Source organism: Juglans regia, chromosome 2 (assembly GCF_001411555.2).
Source record: "Juglans regia cultivar Chandler chromosome 2, Walnut 2.0, whole genome shotgun sequence".
NCBI classification, from domain to species: Eukaryota; Viridiplantae; Streptophyta; class Magnoliopsida; order Fagales; family Juglandaceae; genus Juglans; species Juglans regia.
Window position 1 is genome coordinate 34,549,713 of NC_049902.1, and position 17,485 is coordinate 34,567,197.

At 39.2% G+C, this 17,485-nt stretch overlaps 1 protein-coding gene across 1 annotated transcript; it reads left to right on the forward strand.

Moving 5' to 3' along the window:
* Positions 1-1,847: 1,847 nt before the first annotated feature.
* On the forward strand, positions 1,848-16,810 carry LOC109013387 (trigger factor-like protein TIG, Chloroplastic). The gene is made up of 13 exons (XM_018995460.2): positions 1,848-2,240; positions 2,625-2,708; positions 2,789-2,917; positions 3,522-3,610; positions 3,685-3,868; positions 7,791-7,881; positions 7,975-8,129; positions 8,332-8,424; positions 8,523-8,615; positions 9,157-9,237; positions 9,388-9,537; positions 16,035-16,130; positions 16,503-16,810. Exons 1-13 carry the CDS (start codon positions 1,914-1,916, stop codon positions 16,578-16,580), a joined length of 1,650 nt encoding a protein of 549 aa, XP_018851005.1. The 5' UTR covers positions 1,848-1,913; the 3' UTR covers positions 16,581-16,810.
* The last annotated feature ends 675 nt before the right edge of the window (positions 16,811-17,485 follow it).

Below are 17,485 nucleotides of genomic sequence, written 5' to 3' on the forward strand. Positions count from 1 at the left end.
AGATGTAAGATGAATTGAAATTAAAATTAAAATAAAATAAAATTTAAATAAAATATTATTTTTATTTTAATATTTAAAAATTTTAAATTTTTTATTTTATTTTGTATAAAAATTTAAAAATTTTATAATAATTATATGAAATAAGTTAAAAATAATTGTGAAAATACGAGGACGGTGCAGAGGAAAACAAAAACTAGTTGGATGCATGACAGCTGCCCGCTTGCGGCGCATTACCGTGCAAATCAATTCAAAAGTTGGTCGAATTGGTCGCATGCATGACAGCTGATCAAGCGATAGCATATTACTCTAAAAGGAAAACAGTACTGTAGCACATGGACGGTAACCTTTGAGTAGATAATAGACTTTGATAAATGGTTTGTACAAGTCTGATCAGATAAATTCTACACAATGTTTTTTTTTGTAGAAAGGTGGATCTCATATTGAAAAAATGTAAAAAAAAAATACTCTTTTAGTAAGATTTACTTTTCTTACAAAAAGTTTACTTAAAGTTTGTCTATTTTAAATTAATACCTAACCTTACTCATGAAATATAAATGTACGGATTAATTAGTATGGATATTATTTTTATTTAAAAAATTTTACTTATTATCTTTATACCACACATTACATATGAATTGTTTTTTTTTTATCAAATATATAATGTATGGATTATGAGTAGAAAAATTTATTTAGTTTAAAAAAAAAAAAAAAAAAAATTCAACGCGGGGTTTGATATATGGATGATGAGTAGAAGGGTCTTCTTATTTTTTTTTCCTTTGATCATAACACTATCATGGATGGGATGGCCACGCTTTAAGGACGACTTCACCAAAGTGGACAAACCGGCTTCAACGTATATACATTTTTTTAAAAATTCCTGATTCTTTTAAGAATAAAAGTTTATTGGGAATATTTCTTTATTTAATAAAACTCACAAATTGAAAAAAAGATTAAAAAAAATATTGATAAAAAGATTGCAAATTATTAATCTATTATTACGCCAACATTTTCTTCAAGACTAAACCGTTTGGGCCTTTTGCTTGGTTACAGGCCCAAAACACTCCTACCACTCAATGCATCTTCTCATAAACATTACGTAGCCCACATTACTCGGCTCAACTCCAGGAAGTAGTGACCGTCCAATGCATCTTATAATAAAACAATGGGCTGTAGTGTGTGGCTTGAGTCCTTTATTTATTATTGTTTGGTTGCTTTTTGTTGATTTGTGAGTCGTGATAAGTTCCCACGTGTGTTTATTATCATTATAAATTGTTTATTTTTACATTTTTTAATATTTATAAGCAATAGAAAAAGATATACACATCGTCTTATTTATTCTTTCAAAATATGAGAATATTACTTCCCATAGAATAATGAATAATCATCGTTATATTGATGAATACGCTTTCAAATATGATGCCAGAATAGGTAGAAATATGTTTTTATTAGAGAAAAATAGGTAGAAATAAGTTAAATAGCAATGGTGAATACAACATGTCCAAGGAAAAAAAATTAAATAGGCGACAAGAAATTATGTGATTTTTTTTCCCTAAAAGAGCCACAGGTAGTAGTACTGTAGATTCGAAGACAAACCCAAAGTAGGACGACTTTCGAAATTTGGAGAACGGCGCGTATGTTTTGCAGATAAGACGAAATGAAATAAAAGTTAAAAATAAAATAAAATATTATTAAAATATATTTTTTTAATATTATTTTTATTTTAAAATTTAAAAAAATTAAATTTAATAAATTATTTATTTTATTTTATATAAAAATTTAAAAAAATTATAATGGTTAGATGAAATAAAATATGTTAGAATCGAGAAGATTTGTTTAATCAAACGACTCCCGTGGGAATAAATATCCTACAAACCTCTCGCTTTATCCTTTTGAGCTTTGAAGGACCAACAACAATGGAGCTCTGTGTCAGTAGCTCTACAAGGTTCATGAACAAGAACCCATCTCGACCCTCTCACACCTTTATCCGTGCAACCTCTGCCCATTCTCTCAGAAACCCAGTTTTCCAATTCAAGCACAAACCCTTCAGCTCCCTCAAGCTTCCCTCTCCTTCCCGCCAAATCCACCTCCTTCAACCAAATCCATTTCCCCGAAATCCCTGTCACTTCTCCATTTCAGCGTCTTCTTCGTCATCTTCTTCCTCTTCGGTTGCTCTTGGCAATGATAAAGATCGACTTCCGGCCGATATCGAGGTCAAAGAGACTGAAGAACCCAATTGTAGAGTGAGTCTTTATTCACTTAATTGTCTGCCATGTATTCCCACATAATCATTGGTGGTATTTATTTATATAATTATTACCATTTGCTTTCTTTACACAATTGGGTCCTTTATCATTTTCTTTTATCAGCTCTCTCTCTCTCTCTCTCTTCCTTGTTTGGGTTTCTACCTGAATTTGAATGGGTCTTTTTCGAGCACTTCCGAGTATAGTATGGTTCCTTCATTTTTCGCACAATTGTTGATCTTAGTGCATTGTTCTTTCTTTACAACTTTCAAGTTCTGTTTTATATGTTTTTTCGTAAATGTGTCACGAATCTTCGTTTTTTGCAATTTAATAGGCAATGGGTATGAATGAAATCCGTAATCCTTTGTGTCTCTCTTTGTGCAGGTTAGGTTGAGTGTAGGAGTTCCACAAGCTGTATGCGAGGATTGCTACAAGAGGGTCATAAATGAGTTCATGAAGAAAGCGAAGGTGGTTTTGGGAGGAAACATACTTAGCTTCTGCAAAAGGAAAGTAATTTGATGTTTAATAGTGTTTTTTCACGTACTTAGGTCCCCGGATTTCGTCCTGGAAAGAATGTTCCCGAAAGTATTCTTTTAAGTCATGTTGGAAAGAAGAATGTGCAAAAGGCTACTGTTGAATCTATTTTGAAGAGGACACTTCCACATGCCATGGCCTCGGTAGGTTGAAAGTAAAATTCAGTTACTTTTTTCCCCTTTTCGTTTTAGTTTTGTTGGTATTTAAAATTATAGAACAACTTTCTAGGTTGCTATTATTTTACACATAACCTTTAAAGTGTCTTTGGGTTCACTTCAATTCATTACATTTACATCCATATATACACTTGCGTTGATCCTGTTTAAAGTCTGGTGTGCGTGTGCATGTGTGCGCAGTACATTGTTTTATTCTACATTTCCCACACCGATAGGAAACCATTCATTGTTTGCAAAATCCTATAAAAGTTGCATCAGCTGTAAAAAACAGAAATCTATACTGGCTGTGAATTATCTTTCCAGTAAGAATTTGAGGGTAAGTGAAAAATTTAGTTTTTTGGTGATCATATTTCAAAGAAGTTGTAGTTTGGAGTAAAGTGTGATTTTTCCTAAGCATTTTAACTGAGAATTCTTAATCTATGGCTCAGTTCTTTTAGGAAGAGTTTAGAACTTTTTACTGTTAATTTCAGAACTAGTGTTGATTTTGGAGGTTCTTTAAGCGAAAGATGCAATCTTGATCCTTTTCTCTTAGCCATATCATTTTTTCTCTTGAAGTGCTTTTATTCTACAGGTGACAGGAAGGGCTTTGAGAGATTCAGTCCGCATTGTAACCAAATTTTCTGACATGGAGCAGACCTATTCTTCTCTAAACACTCTCAGGTTTTTCGTGTATACATCTTATACTCGCGTGTTCTTACGATCTTCTTTAATTTTATACCATACTTGTGCTCCAGATATGATGTCATTGTCGACGTGGTGCCTCAAGTTAAATGGAGTCCTGAGAATGGATACAAGAACTTAAAGGTTGTTGTTGAAATAGACAGTGACATAGATGCTCAGAGAGCTTCTGAGCAAGAACTGAGACGTCGTCACAAATCCCTTGGTTTGCTGAGAATTGTAACAGATAGAGGACTGCAGGTAAGTCAAGTTACTTTGGTCTTATAAACATTTAACTTGCTGCTTTTCCCATTTAACTTACTTTTTTTTTTATAATTTTTAAGAAAAATAATATTTTTGAATAAAACATTCATGTTGTATTTGTTTAAAGGAAATTAAGACTCCCCAATCCTGTCAAACAATTTGGGAAAATTTTATCCCACATGAACTGTTCAACTATCCTACCATAGCATTGCAGTAGTCATAGATTGCAGCCCTTAATGCCATAGAAAGAAATCTAGTGAGCAACTAATTTTTTTTTTTTTTGATAAGTAAGAGATAAATATTATTGATATGAATGAAGTATGTATAGCCCGTGTACACAGGAAGTATACAGCAAGACCCCTAAATACATTCTAAGAGTGATAAATTAAAGACAAGAAATCAAAAACATTGTTCCCATTTACTATAAATTCTATAATAGTAGAAAACCAAAGCATTAAAGTGTGGAAGAAAAAATTCTTCAGCTCCGCCATTGTGCGTTTTTTGTCTTCAAAGCATTGTGCATTTCGTTCCGACCAGATACACCACATGATGCACAATGGGATCATCTTCCACACAGCGGCCACTTGGTAGCAACCTTACATCTTCCTCCAACACCCCAACAAATCCACCACCCTCAAAGGCATAACCCAATCAATATCAACCCTTTGAAAGATCTTATCCTACAACATCCTTGTTACCTCACAGTGCAATAAGAAATGATCCATAGATTCTCCCTGCTTTTTACACATCAAACACCAATCCATCACAATGCATCCCCTCTTCCTCAAATTGTCCGTGGTCAAGATCTTTCCAAGAGCAGCATTCCATACAAAAAAAGCTACTTTAAAAGGCACTTGAGCCCTCCAAATATTCTTCCAAGAAAACGGAGTAAGATCCTGTGTTGACAAGAATTTATAGTACACCTTGACTGTGCATTTCTTATGATCATTGTACCTCCACTTCAAATTGTCACGTTGTGCAGTAGGAGACCCAATGGAGTATAGTAGACTTAAAAAATCTGATACATTAGATAATTCCCAATCATGAAAGTCTTTGTTAAAAAGTACATTCCACTGGCGCATGCCATGGGAAAAAAGCCACAAATCTACCACTGAAGCCTCCCTATTGGTTGCAATACGATAGAGAGCCGGAAAAACCCTTTCCAATGCATGTTCTCCACACCACACATCCCGCCAGACACTGATTTGATTGCCCTCTCCAACTACAAACCGGATGTGTTTTACGAAACAAGGCCATCCCCCCTTCTTATAAACTTCTATAAACCCACACCATGCCCCCCTCGTACTTCATTGGAGCACCAACCACCCCAAGCAACTCCATGTCTAAGGTCAATAATTGCTTTCCATAATGATCCCTCCTTCAAATGATATCTCCAAAGCCATTTCCCTAGCAAAGCTTTATTAAAAGTTCTCAGGTCACTCACTCCCACCCCCCCATACACCACTGGAGCACACACTGTCTTCCATCTAACCAAATGAAATTTCTTCTCCTCCCCCATGCCCTCCCATAAAAACGCCCTAAAGAGTTTCTCAATCCTGTTCACCAACCCTGCAGGCATCGAAAACAAAGATAAAAAATATGTGGGGAGGTTAGTAAGGGTACTCTTCATAAGAGTGAGGCGACCCCCTTTTGATAAATACAACCGTTTCCACCTAGCCAACTTAGTTTCTATCTTCTCCACCACCCCATCCCATATAGCTCTAGCCTTAAAAGATGCTCCCAAAGGAAGACCCAAGTATTTCATAGGCAAAGAGGACACCTTACAATGTAGAAGGCTAGCTAGACTGTGGATATTAGAAATTGCACTCACCGGCATCATCTTAGACTTACCATGATTCACCTTGAGCCCAGACACTGCTTCAAAACAAAGTAACAGTGCACGTAAAGTTTGGATCTGGCTGCTATCTGCTTCACCAAAGAGTAGTGTATCATCTGCAAATAAAAGATGTGAGATGATGATGGAACCACCAGTGCCATTACCCGCCTGGAAACCAAATAAGACCCTTCCACTAACAGTAGACTGTATCATTCGACTAAGGGCCTCCATTACTATAACAAACAACAAAGGAGATAGTGGATCTCCTTGTCTCAAGCCCCGATAACTATCAAAGAACCCAGCAGGTGTACCGTTAACTAGAACTGAAAACCGGGCGGTAGAAATACCATGACTCATCCAAGAAATCCATCTAACATCAAAATCACACCTCCCAAGTAGTTATAAAAGGAAATCTCAGTTCACATGATCATAAGCCTTCTCCATGTCAAGCTTGCACAGGATACCTGAACCTCCCCCCCTCAATCTATGATCCAAGCACTCATTAGCAATAAGTACCGAGTCAAGAATTTGTCTCTCATGAATAAAGACGTTTTGAGACTTGGAGATGATCTAATTCAACACAGGACTTAACCGAGTAGCAAGGACCTTTGAAATAATCTTATACACACTACTAACCAAGCTTATAGGGCGAGAATCCTCAATAATCGAAGCCTCATGCTTCTTGGGAATGAGCGCATTGAACGTCGCATTAAGGGATTTTTCAAACTTTTGGAAATAATGAAATTCACTGAAAACTTGCAAAACATCACCTTTCACTATGTCCCAACAAGTTTGAAAGAAGCCCATTGAGAAACCATCCGGGCCTGGCGCTTTATCCTTAGCCATACCAGAGAAAACCTTATAAATCTCATATTCATCAAAAGGTCTCTCCAAGACACTCGCACTCTGAGAATCAATTGCCTCAAAAGACAAGGCATCAAGCTTCGGCCTCCAGCTAGCCGATTCAGTGAGAAGGGTCTCATAATAATGCACAATATGATTTTCTAGCTCGAAAGGAGAAGATAGGACCTGGGTACCTGAATTTAGCGACTCAATAGCATTGCTATGCCGATGTGAATTAGCTACTTTGTGAAAGTACTTCGTACACTTATCACCTTCTTTCAGCCAAAGAGTCCTGGATTTTTGACGCCAAGAAGTCTCCTCCGACAACAAAACCCTCTCCAAATTTGCCATCACGGTGGCCTTCCTCAACAACACCTCCTCTGAAATATCATCCAAAAATTCCTTACTTTCTATCTCCTGCAATTCCTCCAACAATGTCGACTTTTGATTGTCAAAATGACCAAAAACTTTCAAGTTCCACTTCTTCAGGTCTTGCTTCAAGACCTTCAGCTTACTTGCAAGAATAAAACTTGGAGTGCCTAAAAACTGGTATGCTGACCACCAGGCACTCACCATCTCTACAAATCCATCCGCTAAAAGCCACATGTTTTCAAACTTAAAAGACTGACGACCCCTATTCATACCCCCACAATCTACAGTAATAGGAAAATGATCTGAGCTGACTCGAGCTAGCCGTTTCTGACATACTTCCGGAAAATGGGCTTCCCACGACGGAGAGACAATGAATCTATCCAGTTTGGACCAAACCCGACCATTAGACCAAGTATACTCGCCCCTACCAGTGGAAGATCCATAAGTTCCAGATCAAAGATGAACTTTGAAAACTCCTCCATAGCCACATAATTCCGATAATGCCCCGATCGCTCACTCGGGAATCAAGTTATGTTGAAATCACCTCCCATACACCACGGCACATCCCAAACGGAGTATAAACCCGCCAGCTCCTCCCACGACATTCTTCTATCCCTGTCCACATTAGGTCCATATGTGCCTACAAATGCCCATTCCCATCCATCAACAACATTTCTAAAAAGAGCCTCTACTGAGAAAACTCCGATACACTCCTCAATTGCCTCAACCAATCTTTTATCCCACATAAGTAATACTCCACCTAAGTTTGGTGAGCAACTATTATTATTATTTTTTTAAATAGTTCTTTTTGCTTTTGTATATATCCATTTGAGTTTGGTGAATTATAAAAACTTGAACCTTCCACAGATTGGTGATGTTGCTGTTCTTGACATATCAGCAACAACAATTGATCAAGATGAGTTGAATGTTCTAGAGCTTCCATCTGCAGAGAGTAAAGGTCTGCCAGTATGCACTGAAGATGTAATACCCGTGTCAATTTTTCATTTGTAATGCATGCATTTCATCACCCAACTCCATGTTCTACCTGCAGGTTTTCATTTTGATACAGAAGATGGTGATAGAGTGATTCCTGGTTTCATCGATTCAATTATAGGAATTCAACCAGGTGAAATGAAGTCCTTTCCTCTTGTATTTCCCGAATCATGGAAACAAGAGAATCTCCGTGGTGTTCATGCTCAATTTACTGTGAGTGCCTTCATTTCATACGAGTCCAATTATAAAATAAAGGATAAACATATACTGGAAACTCCATTGTCTTTTTCCTGGTTCTTTTCAGCCTTTTCATTCTGTCAAAACAAGGTTAAATTGTTTTCTGTGGTAATCAGTATGCCCATAGTACTGAGCTCAGCTCAGAAATTGTTTGTACTGATTATGTACTCTTTTATAGGTTGAGTGTAAAGAACTTTTTTTCAGAGACTTACCTGAACTGGATGACTCCCTTGCTGTCAGGCTTCTTCCTGGATGCACCACTCTGAAGCAGGTAACTAACCCTTGTGCACACTCTCAGATACGGAAAAAAGTAAGTATCCTGTCCAACTAGATCTCAAATGAAATTTTTTGTGCTGTATAAATTTGCAGGTTAAAGAATTATTGTTACAGAGATATCTAGAAGTGGAGGAAACGGCTAGAGAACAAGCAACAGATAATGCAATTCTAGATCTGCTTCAAAAGGTTCATTGGTAGCATGAGCAAAATTCAATTCATTTCTTGTGGCTTCTGATTGATGCTTCCCTTTCTGTACATTGACTACGCATGGCCTAACTCTTTTTTCTATTTACTAACTGCGAGATTTAAAAAAAAAAAAAAAAAGAATTATCCAGCTATATTGAAACACTTGGCATCACATGAAATGACCAGCTGTTTTAATAAATCCGCAGAGTCCAGGCATGAGTGTTGTCAACATTTAGGAATGAAAGTCATCATGAAAGAGGCTTGATGTACCGTTGAACTTTCTTTGGGTTGTTTGATCCTCTCTTTGGCAGGATCTATATTTTGATGGGACCTATGTAGCTGTCCAGTGGATAACAAGAATTAATGATTATCAATTTCATCCTGTCAGAAGAATTGTGATAAACCAGCCATGAAAATTCTATGGAAACTATATAGTTAGCTTCACTTGTATAATTATATGGAAACTATGAACCCTAATTGAAAAACGTCCTCCCTTTTTATTCTAGTAATTTCACATGCATTTCTGCATTGTTATTTTCAGATGGTAGAGGTTGATATTCCTCAATCTTTGTTTGAGGAACAAGGTAGGCAATTTTATGGAGCCAAACTTCTAGAGATACAGGTCAGTACTTGGAAAAATATGTATTATATCATGGTACCCAATTTTAAATCCTTCTAAAATTCTGCTTACATGCATGTTTGGCTTTCAACTGCCTCCCGTTTTCTCAGTTGTATGTGTATCAATTCTAATTTCAATATTATGGTGGCACAGGCAAATGTGAAACTAAATGAACAACAATTGGCTTCTCTATCAAGTCCAAAGGCAGTTGATGAGTATCTGGAAAACCAGAAGGACAACATATTGAACGTAATAAAACAAAATCTGGCAGTTGGAGATATATATAAACGTGAAGATTTGCAGGTAATATTGAATACTAATTTATCTAGTCAATTTTGTGGATTTATTTTGTCCTGCTCATGAATGAGATGCTTCCTCTTGTGCTACATGGGCTTTGTTGGAATGTGGAGGGAATTGTGATGTAGGGTAGAAATGAGATAAGAGATAGAGCAGAGAAAATAGAGAAGAGAAAAGAACGAGAGAGGAGGGAGAGAGAAGAAGAAGACACTCGGGACTGGAAGGGGGCGGCTAGCGCATCTGTTTTGCATTCAAAATCAACTGCCTACAAAATCCCTTCAAAAGTCTTTAAGTAGTAGGGCAACACAAACCCTAAATGAAATAACTAACACATTAATAAAATGACAAAAATAGAAAATGTCTTTAATTAGTAGGGCAATACAACCCTAAATGAAAATAGACAAAACATTAATAAAATAACTAAAACAATAATAGAAGGAGATGTCCTCATCAACTCTCCCGGGGTGGAAAAGCTTGATTCTGCCAAGTTGATGAGTCACACTAAGGCTGCAATCAATCACCCAACCATAAACTAAGTGGTTGAGCACGCTTCTTCCGACGGCCATAAACACGTGTGAGTGGAGGTCTGAATCTGGTGTCTCTGCCCACTTCTCTAGAACAGGCGGCTGGTGACCCAGGCAAAGGAAGGTCCTGCTGGCCCCGATAAAGCTCTAATAAATCTGGATCAAGCTGCTGTAGTGTCTCTCTGGGAATCCATGTACAGTCAGAATCTGGTCGATCGACCCAACGAACAAGGAAACGTTGAACCTCTCCATCATTGGTCAACACAATCTGTTCATCTAGAATAGTATCAATTTTATCTTTGTGTGCTGTGATGGATGGTAGTGGATTAGGAGTTACAAAAGGTTCAGGATTAAGGCTCACAGACGAAGGCAGAAAAGGATCACTGGAGGGATTGAAGTGGCCTTTATAAGCAACTAAGTCCTCAACATTGAAAGTAGGGTGGTAACCAAAATGTGATGGAAGATCAATAATGTATGCATTTGGACCAACACGCTTTAAAATTTTAAAAGGACCAGCACTACGTGCTTGCAATTTGGAAGCGGATCCAGGTGGACGCCGTTCCGGTCTAATTCGAATCATAACATAATCCCCAACTTTAAATTCAACATGTCGTTTATGCAAATCAGCTTGCAGTTTATATGATGCATTACTAGCCTCAAGTTGTTTATTGATCTCAATATGCAAGTCATGAAGATGTTGAACAAAAGCCTCAGCTGACACAGATACATGAGCATGAGGAGACATGGGAATAAGGTCTAAGGGCTTCCTAGGTTTGTAGCCATGAACAACTTCAAAGGGACTCATACCTATAGACCGATTCACCGAACTGTTATATGCAATCTGAGCTGTAGGGAGGATCAAATCCCAATTCCTAAGATTCTCCTGAACCAGACATCTTAATAAGTTGCCAAGACTGCGGTTGACAACTTCAGTTTGACCATCTGTCTGGGGGTGGTAAGCAGTGGAGAATTTCAATTTAGTGCCAACCATATGCCATAGGGTTCTCCAAAAATGACTTGTGAAGCGAACATCCCTATCTGACACAATGGTTTTAGGAAGACCATACAACTTGACAATCTCGTTAAAGTACAACCTAGCGACCTTAGACGCATCTGAAGTTTTGCTACAAGGGATAAAGTGAGCCATTTTTGAGAAACGGTCCACTACAACAAAAATAGAATCATACTTCTTCAGAGTGCGTGGAAGTCCCAACACAAAATCCATACTAACGTCTTGCCAAGGACAACTAGGGACAGGAAGGGGTGTGTAGAGACCAGTATTTTGTCGCTTTTGTTTGGCTAATTGACAAGTGTTACAGGTGCTAACTATCTTAGCCACATCTCTTTTCAAGCTAGGCCAATAGAATTGACGTTCAATCTCTTCTATGGTCTTATCACGTCCAAAATGTCCAGCCAAGCCTCCAGCATGAACTTCCCAAACTATAAAGTCTCTAACTGAAGTCCGGGGGATACACAACTTATTGGTCTTAAAAAGATAACCATCCTCCAAACGGAAACCATCAGTGGTATCCGACTGCCCGCTTTTCAAAGCGAAAAAAGTATCCCTAAAATCAAGACAAGATTCATACTCCTCCTTAAGTCTTTCAAAACCTATGACCTTGACATTCATGATAGACAAGAGGGAGATACGGCGGCTCAAGGCATCAGCTGCTTGGTTCTCAACGCCCTTCCTATGCTTTAAAGCAAAAGAATAAGCTTGCAAATACTCAACCCAACGGCCATGCCTAGAATTCAATCTTTTCTGGGAATTGAGGTAGCGGAGGGCCTCATGATCTGAATAAAGAACAAACTCCTGAGGTAGCAAATAATGGCGCCAATAGCGCAAAGCTTGCACAACCGCGTACAGTTCCTTATCATAGGTAGAGTACCGTTGTTTGGCATCATTTAACTTCTCACTGAAATAAGCAACAGGGTGGCGTTCCTGGCTAAGAACTCCACCTATTCCTACCCCTGAAGCATCACACTCAACCTCAAAGACTTTGGAGAAATCAGGAAGTCGCATGACAGGGGCTTCCGTCATTCGCTTCTTAACTAACTTAAAAGCCTTAGCCGCTTCCGATGTCCACTGAAATTCGCCCCTCTTCATGCACTCCGTGATAGGAGCCATGATTGTGCTAAACCCCTTAATAAAACGACGATAAAATGTAGCCAGACCATGAAAACTCCTGACATCGTGTATAGTCTTGGGCTCAGGCCAACCAACAATGGCCTGAATCTTTGTGGGGTCAGCAGATACTCCAGTAGAAGACACAATGAATCCTAGGAAGACAACCCTATCGGTGAAGAAAGAACATTTCTTCACATTAGCATACAGATTTGTCTCACGAAGAGTGGAACAAACCTGTGTGAGATGATCTAGATGTTGTTCCTTAGTCCTACTGTAAACGAGAATGTCATCAAAGTAGACGACGAGGAACTTACCCATGAAAGGCCGAAGAGCTTGTGTCATCACTCTCATAAAAGTACTTGGGGCATTGGTTAGTCCAAAAGGCATGACCAACCACTCATAAAGGCCGTCCTTCGTCTTGAAGGCAGTCTTCCACTCATCACCCTGGCGAATCCTAATTTGGTGATACCCACTCTTTAAATCAATTTTCGAAAATATTGTGGCACCAACCATCATATCCAACATATCATCAAGCCTAGGGATGGGAAATCGATATTTCACTGTGATCCTATTAATGGCACGACTATCAATGCACATCCTCCAAGAACCATCTTTCTTAGGAGTCAAAAGGGCAGGAACTGCACAAGGACTTAAACTCTCACGGATAAAACCTTTGTGAAGAAGTTCACCCACTTGTCTTTGGAGCTCAGCATGCTCAGTGGGATTCATCCTATAATGAGGCAAGTTGGGAAGGGACGCTCCTGGGACGAGATCTATGGCATGTTGAATATCTCGTAGAGGAGGTAAGTGGTCAGGGAGGTCTTCAGGGAAGACATCCCGAAACTCCTGAAAAAATGATTGGGCCTCATCAGGGACCACTACTGGAGATGCCAAAGGAACCTCCATAACAACTACAGCAAACACAACAGGAGCACTCACTAGTGCACGCTCAAACTCCGTAGAGTTAATGATATTTAACCCTTTTCGTTCCACAATTTTCTTTGTTTGTTGTGACCCAACAAGTTTTGGAGGTAAAGGGTTAAGATGAATCTTCTTTCCATTAAACACAAAGGAACATGAATTGGATCGACCATGGATAGTCACATCTAAGTCGAATAACCAAGGCCTGCCAAGAATGACATGACCGACATCCATAGGAATGACGTCACACCATATACGATCCTTATACTCTAAGAACTGGATAGGAACCAGACAACGCTCTTTCACAGCTATGGAAGAGGTATCAACCCAAGAAACACTATAAGGCTGAGGATGAGGTACTGGTTGTAATCCAAGACGGGACACAGTAGCCACAGAAACCGCATTAATGCAACTCCCACTATCCACAATGATTTTGCAACCCTTATCATTGATTTTGATATAAGTATGAAAGATGGCATGACGGCGCCAATCATCAGCACCTTTTGGTTGGGTAAGGGTGCAACGTACAACACTTAATCTGGGTGTGTCGGGAGCGTAAGGTACAGAACTTAAATCCGCAGGAAAGGCTCGGATACAACCTAAGAATGTACCCTCATCATCACCTAAATCACCAAACTCTTCAAGATTAGGCTCATAGACTTGATCTTCTAACAGTTCTTCAACTATACCCTCATGTTCCTCAATGACTAGGGTTCGACTAGGACAATTGGAAGAAATGTGACCAAAACCCTTACATTTGAAACACTGCAAGCGGGAGGAAGTCCTCGGAACTTCAGGACCTTTACCCTTATTTTCCCATGCGGGGGACACATTAGATGGCGGAGGTCCTAAGAGAGACTTAGGGGAAAGGGTGGGCGCTGGGGTGATGGAAGGGCGGTTGTCACCGCGCCTTCCATACGGAGTCCTCATGACTGACTCATAGTCTCGGACTAAAGAGTAAGCATGGTCAAGTGTAGCGACACCCCGAAGGACAAGCTCACGTCTAAGGTCATCCTTTAAGCCTTGTCTAAACCTACTCAAAGTCATGGCCTCATCCTCAACAATATGACATCTCATTCGGAATTCATCAAATTGAGTGACATACTCGGTCACTGGCCGATTGCCCTGTGTAAGGGCATTCCATTGGTCCAACAAATTACCCCTGTAAGATTGGGGCAGGTATTTCTCTTGAAGACGACGCTTCATTTCTTCCCAACTCCCAACGGGAGGCGCATGACGCCTCTCAAGGAGATCCTCTACACTTTCCCAAAAGAGTTGGGCAGTGCCAGTTAGTTTCAGGCTAGCAAATTGAACTCTTCGATCTTCAGGGACTCTATACCAGGTAAAGAAACGATCCATATCCCTAATCCATTGAGTAAAAACTCGAGGATCTAAGCAACCATCAAAAGTAGGGGCCTCTAGCTTAATGTTTCTGAATAGACGCTCCTCATGGCGAGTAGGGGACTGAGTACCTTGGCGGTAATGGTCTCGTTCTCGCTCACGATCATAATCCCTACCCCCACGATCATGTCTGACATGTTGTCGATCACCTCGTCGACGACGATGGCGTCTATTTTGGGACACTTCAGAGTTGTCAGACGAATGAGGGAGTTCCTCAAAATTGTTCAACCTAGCAGCTAGGTCCCTGTTCTCCTCACGAGTAGCAGCCATCTCAGTTTGGACAGCCGCTAATTGAGTTTGTACATGTTGCTGGTTATTGGCTAGTTGAGCTAATTGCCGAGTGAGGGCATCAAATTGGGAAGGGTCCATGGTAAAAGTACTGGAACTAGAGGTGACAAGACGACCACTACGCAACTGCATGCAATGCAACACTCGCTAAATGAAGTGCAATGGAGAGATCAATGAACAATAAATACAAGCAATGAAAAATATCAACTGAGCCAAATAATAATGTCTTTTTTTTTTTTTTTTTTGGGATTAAGTAAATTCAAAATACGGCAAACAAATAATACTGACGTTTAAAATAATAAAGCAATGGACAAATGTTTAATCATCAAACAAGTCCAATCACGTAGCAATGCTGATTTTTTTTTTTTTTTTTTTGAAAAGACAATCAATGCAAAATGAGAGTAAAGCTTCAGGCTATGAAAGTGAGAATGGAAACACAAGACATAGGAAGTAAAACGAAATTCAAGTGTCGAATAAATCTGGCCGTAGCAAATGCGGGTTTGGCTAACTTCTCTATGGTAATAGCAACACAGAGAAACAATTAATACATTTTCAAAAACAAACCGATAGTGTAAACCAAAGAAGGAGATAGTAAACTTCCCTCTATCCGATAACTGTGCACTATCGAGAATCACGCGGACGTATAATCTGAAACCACGCGGTGCGTATGGGCTGAAACCACGCGGAAGTCGCGAATGTATGGGCTGAAACCACGCGGAAGTCGCGCGAGGAGAACCCGAAGGAGAGTTCGACGTCTGGTAGAGGGAGAAGAATCGGAGCTGAGATGCTGCGTTTCCGGCGTCGTCTGCCTCCAGTCTAGTGATTAATGTGTTAGTTATTGCCCTACTAATTAAAGACATTTTCTATTTTTGTCATTTTATTAATGTGTTAGTTATTTCATTTAGGGTTTGTGTTGCCCTACTACTTAAAGACTTTTGAAGGGATTTTGTAGGCAGTTGATTTTGAATGCAAAACAGATGCGCTAGCCGCCCCCTTCCAGTCCCGAGTGTCTTCTTCTTCTCTCTCCCTCCTCTCTCGTTCTTTTCTCTTCTCTATTTTCTCTGCTCTATCTCTTATCTCATTTCTACCCTACATCATAGACAAAACATTAATAAAATAACTAAAACAATAATAGAAGGAGATGTCCTCATCAAATTGTTTGTGGCGGAAGTATCACTTGCTTACTAGAATTCTAAGCTGCCTTCTACAATGATATGAATATCTGGTTTTGCTTGTTGCAGTTTTCGACAGACGATCTTGTGAAGGAGGTTGAGAATTCCATAGCTGAATTTAAACGTCAAAAACAAGAATATGATGAGGAGAGGGTGAGGGAACAGGTTTGTACATCGTCCTATCAAAGACGTGGAATGCTCTCACTTATTCCTTTTTTTTTGTTTGTTATTTTTAAGCCTTCACAAGGGCCTGTCTAGGGATTCCAGGACAGGTCAAAGGGTGTTCATGAAACAGTTAGTTGAACTAGTATACCGTTGTAACCAACAAGAAACTGGAGGCACTTCTAGTCGCATATTATTGATTAAACCAAACAGTGGTCTGTTGTTCTCAAATTGCTGTGACTTGACCTTCATTTTCTGTCGTTTCTGGAATCATTATAACCTTTAACAGAAATTACTCTTCCCCTAGCATCTCTCTTGGTAGGATAACTTAAAGACTATTGACAATTACCTAATTTCCCCTCTAAAATTTTGCAGGTACAGGAGATATTGGAAGGAGCAAAGGTACTTGAATGGTTGAGAGAACATGCTGAGATTCAGTACATAACCAGATGAGAGAGAGAGAGAGAGTCACTGCCGCTGTTCAAAATTTTTGTTTCTCATTATATGACATTATTCATAGATAAGATGTTTACTTTGTAGCTTTTTGTAAAAGGAATGTTAAATACAATCCAAGATCGCTAGAAAGTGTGCCGAGAATATTGGAATAAACAAAAACCCGAGTATTTCATGGTCTCCAACCTGAGGACGATCAAAGCTTTTGAATGGATGGCATACTTATCGTATGACGCGTATGACGGGACTATTGTTTTTAGTTAGGCGAGAGACAAGCAGCAGATCCGGTAGCAAGGCTCGATACTGCTCTCAATTCGAGTTTCGGTGATGAGAGCAGCGTAGCTCCCAATTTTTGTGGGTCTTTCAGACACTCCAATCATATGATACGCCAAATTAGTTAATTGAATTCCTTATGCTCGATGCCCGGAAAAGAAGAGAACTTGCAATTTGATACATGAGTAATTTAGAAAATATCCCATACAGCAAAAACCCTCTTATAAAGTTGTAACAAGCCGGTGGAGTGAAACGGAATTCTCACTTCGAGGGAAAGATCCTCCAGAAAAATGGAAAGAATATTGAGAAAAAATAAGGGTAACTGAATTGTATTTTTTTGCACAAAAATCACAAGTCCCTTTAGACGGAATATATTGTTGATTTCTGTAATAGAATTGGACACGAGTTATCTGTGGTGCATCTAAGAAACATAACGAGCAAATATAAATGGGCCCTTCCAAATCCTGACCCCCTTCCTGTCTCTTACCTCTTCATCTCAGCAACCCTAAGCCTTCTCTTACCACGCCGTTGACCCCCTGGTAGTCACCGCCGTTAGTGGCCCAGAGTGTAACATTACCCCTCCATAAAAAAACACTTTGCCCACAAGGTGTGGGAATGCTGATTTCAACTTG

Coding starts and splice junctions, on each gene's coding strand:
- LOC109013387 (XM_018995460.2), top strand. CDS start 1,914: ATGGAGCTCTGTGTCAGTAGCTCTACAAGGTTCATGAACAAGAACCCA. Junction 3,869..7,790: donor TAACAGATAGAGGACTGCAG/GTAAGTCAAGTT, acceptor AACCTTCCACAG/ATTGGTGATGTTGCTGTTCT. Junction 8,616..9,156: donor TTCTAGATCTGCTTCAAAAG/GTTCATTGGTAG, acceptor TGTTATTTTCAG/ATGGTAGAGGTTGATATTCC.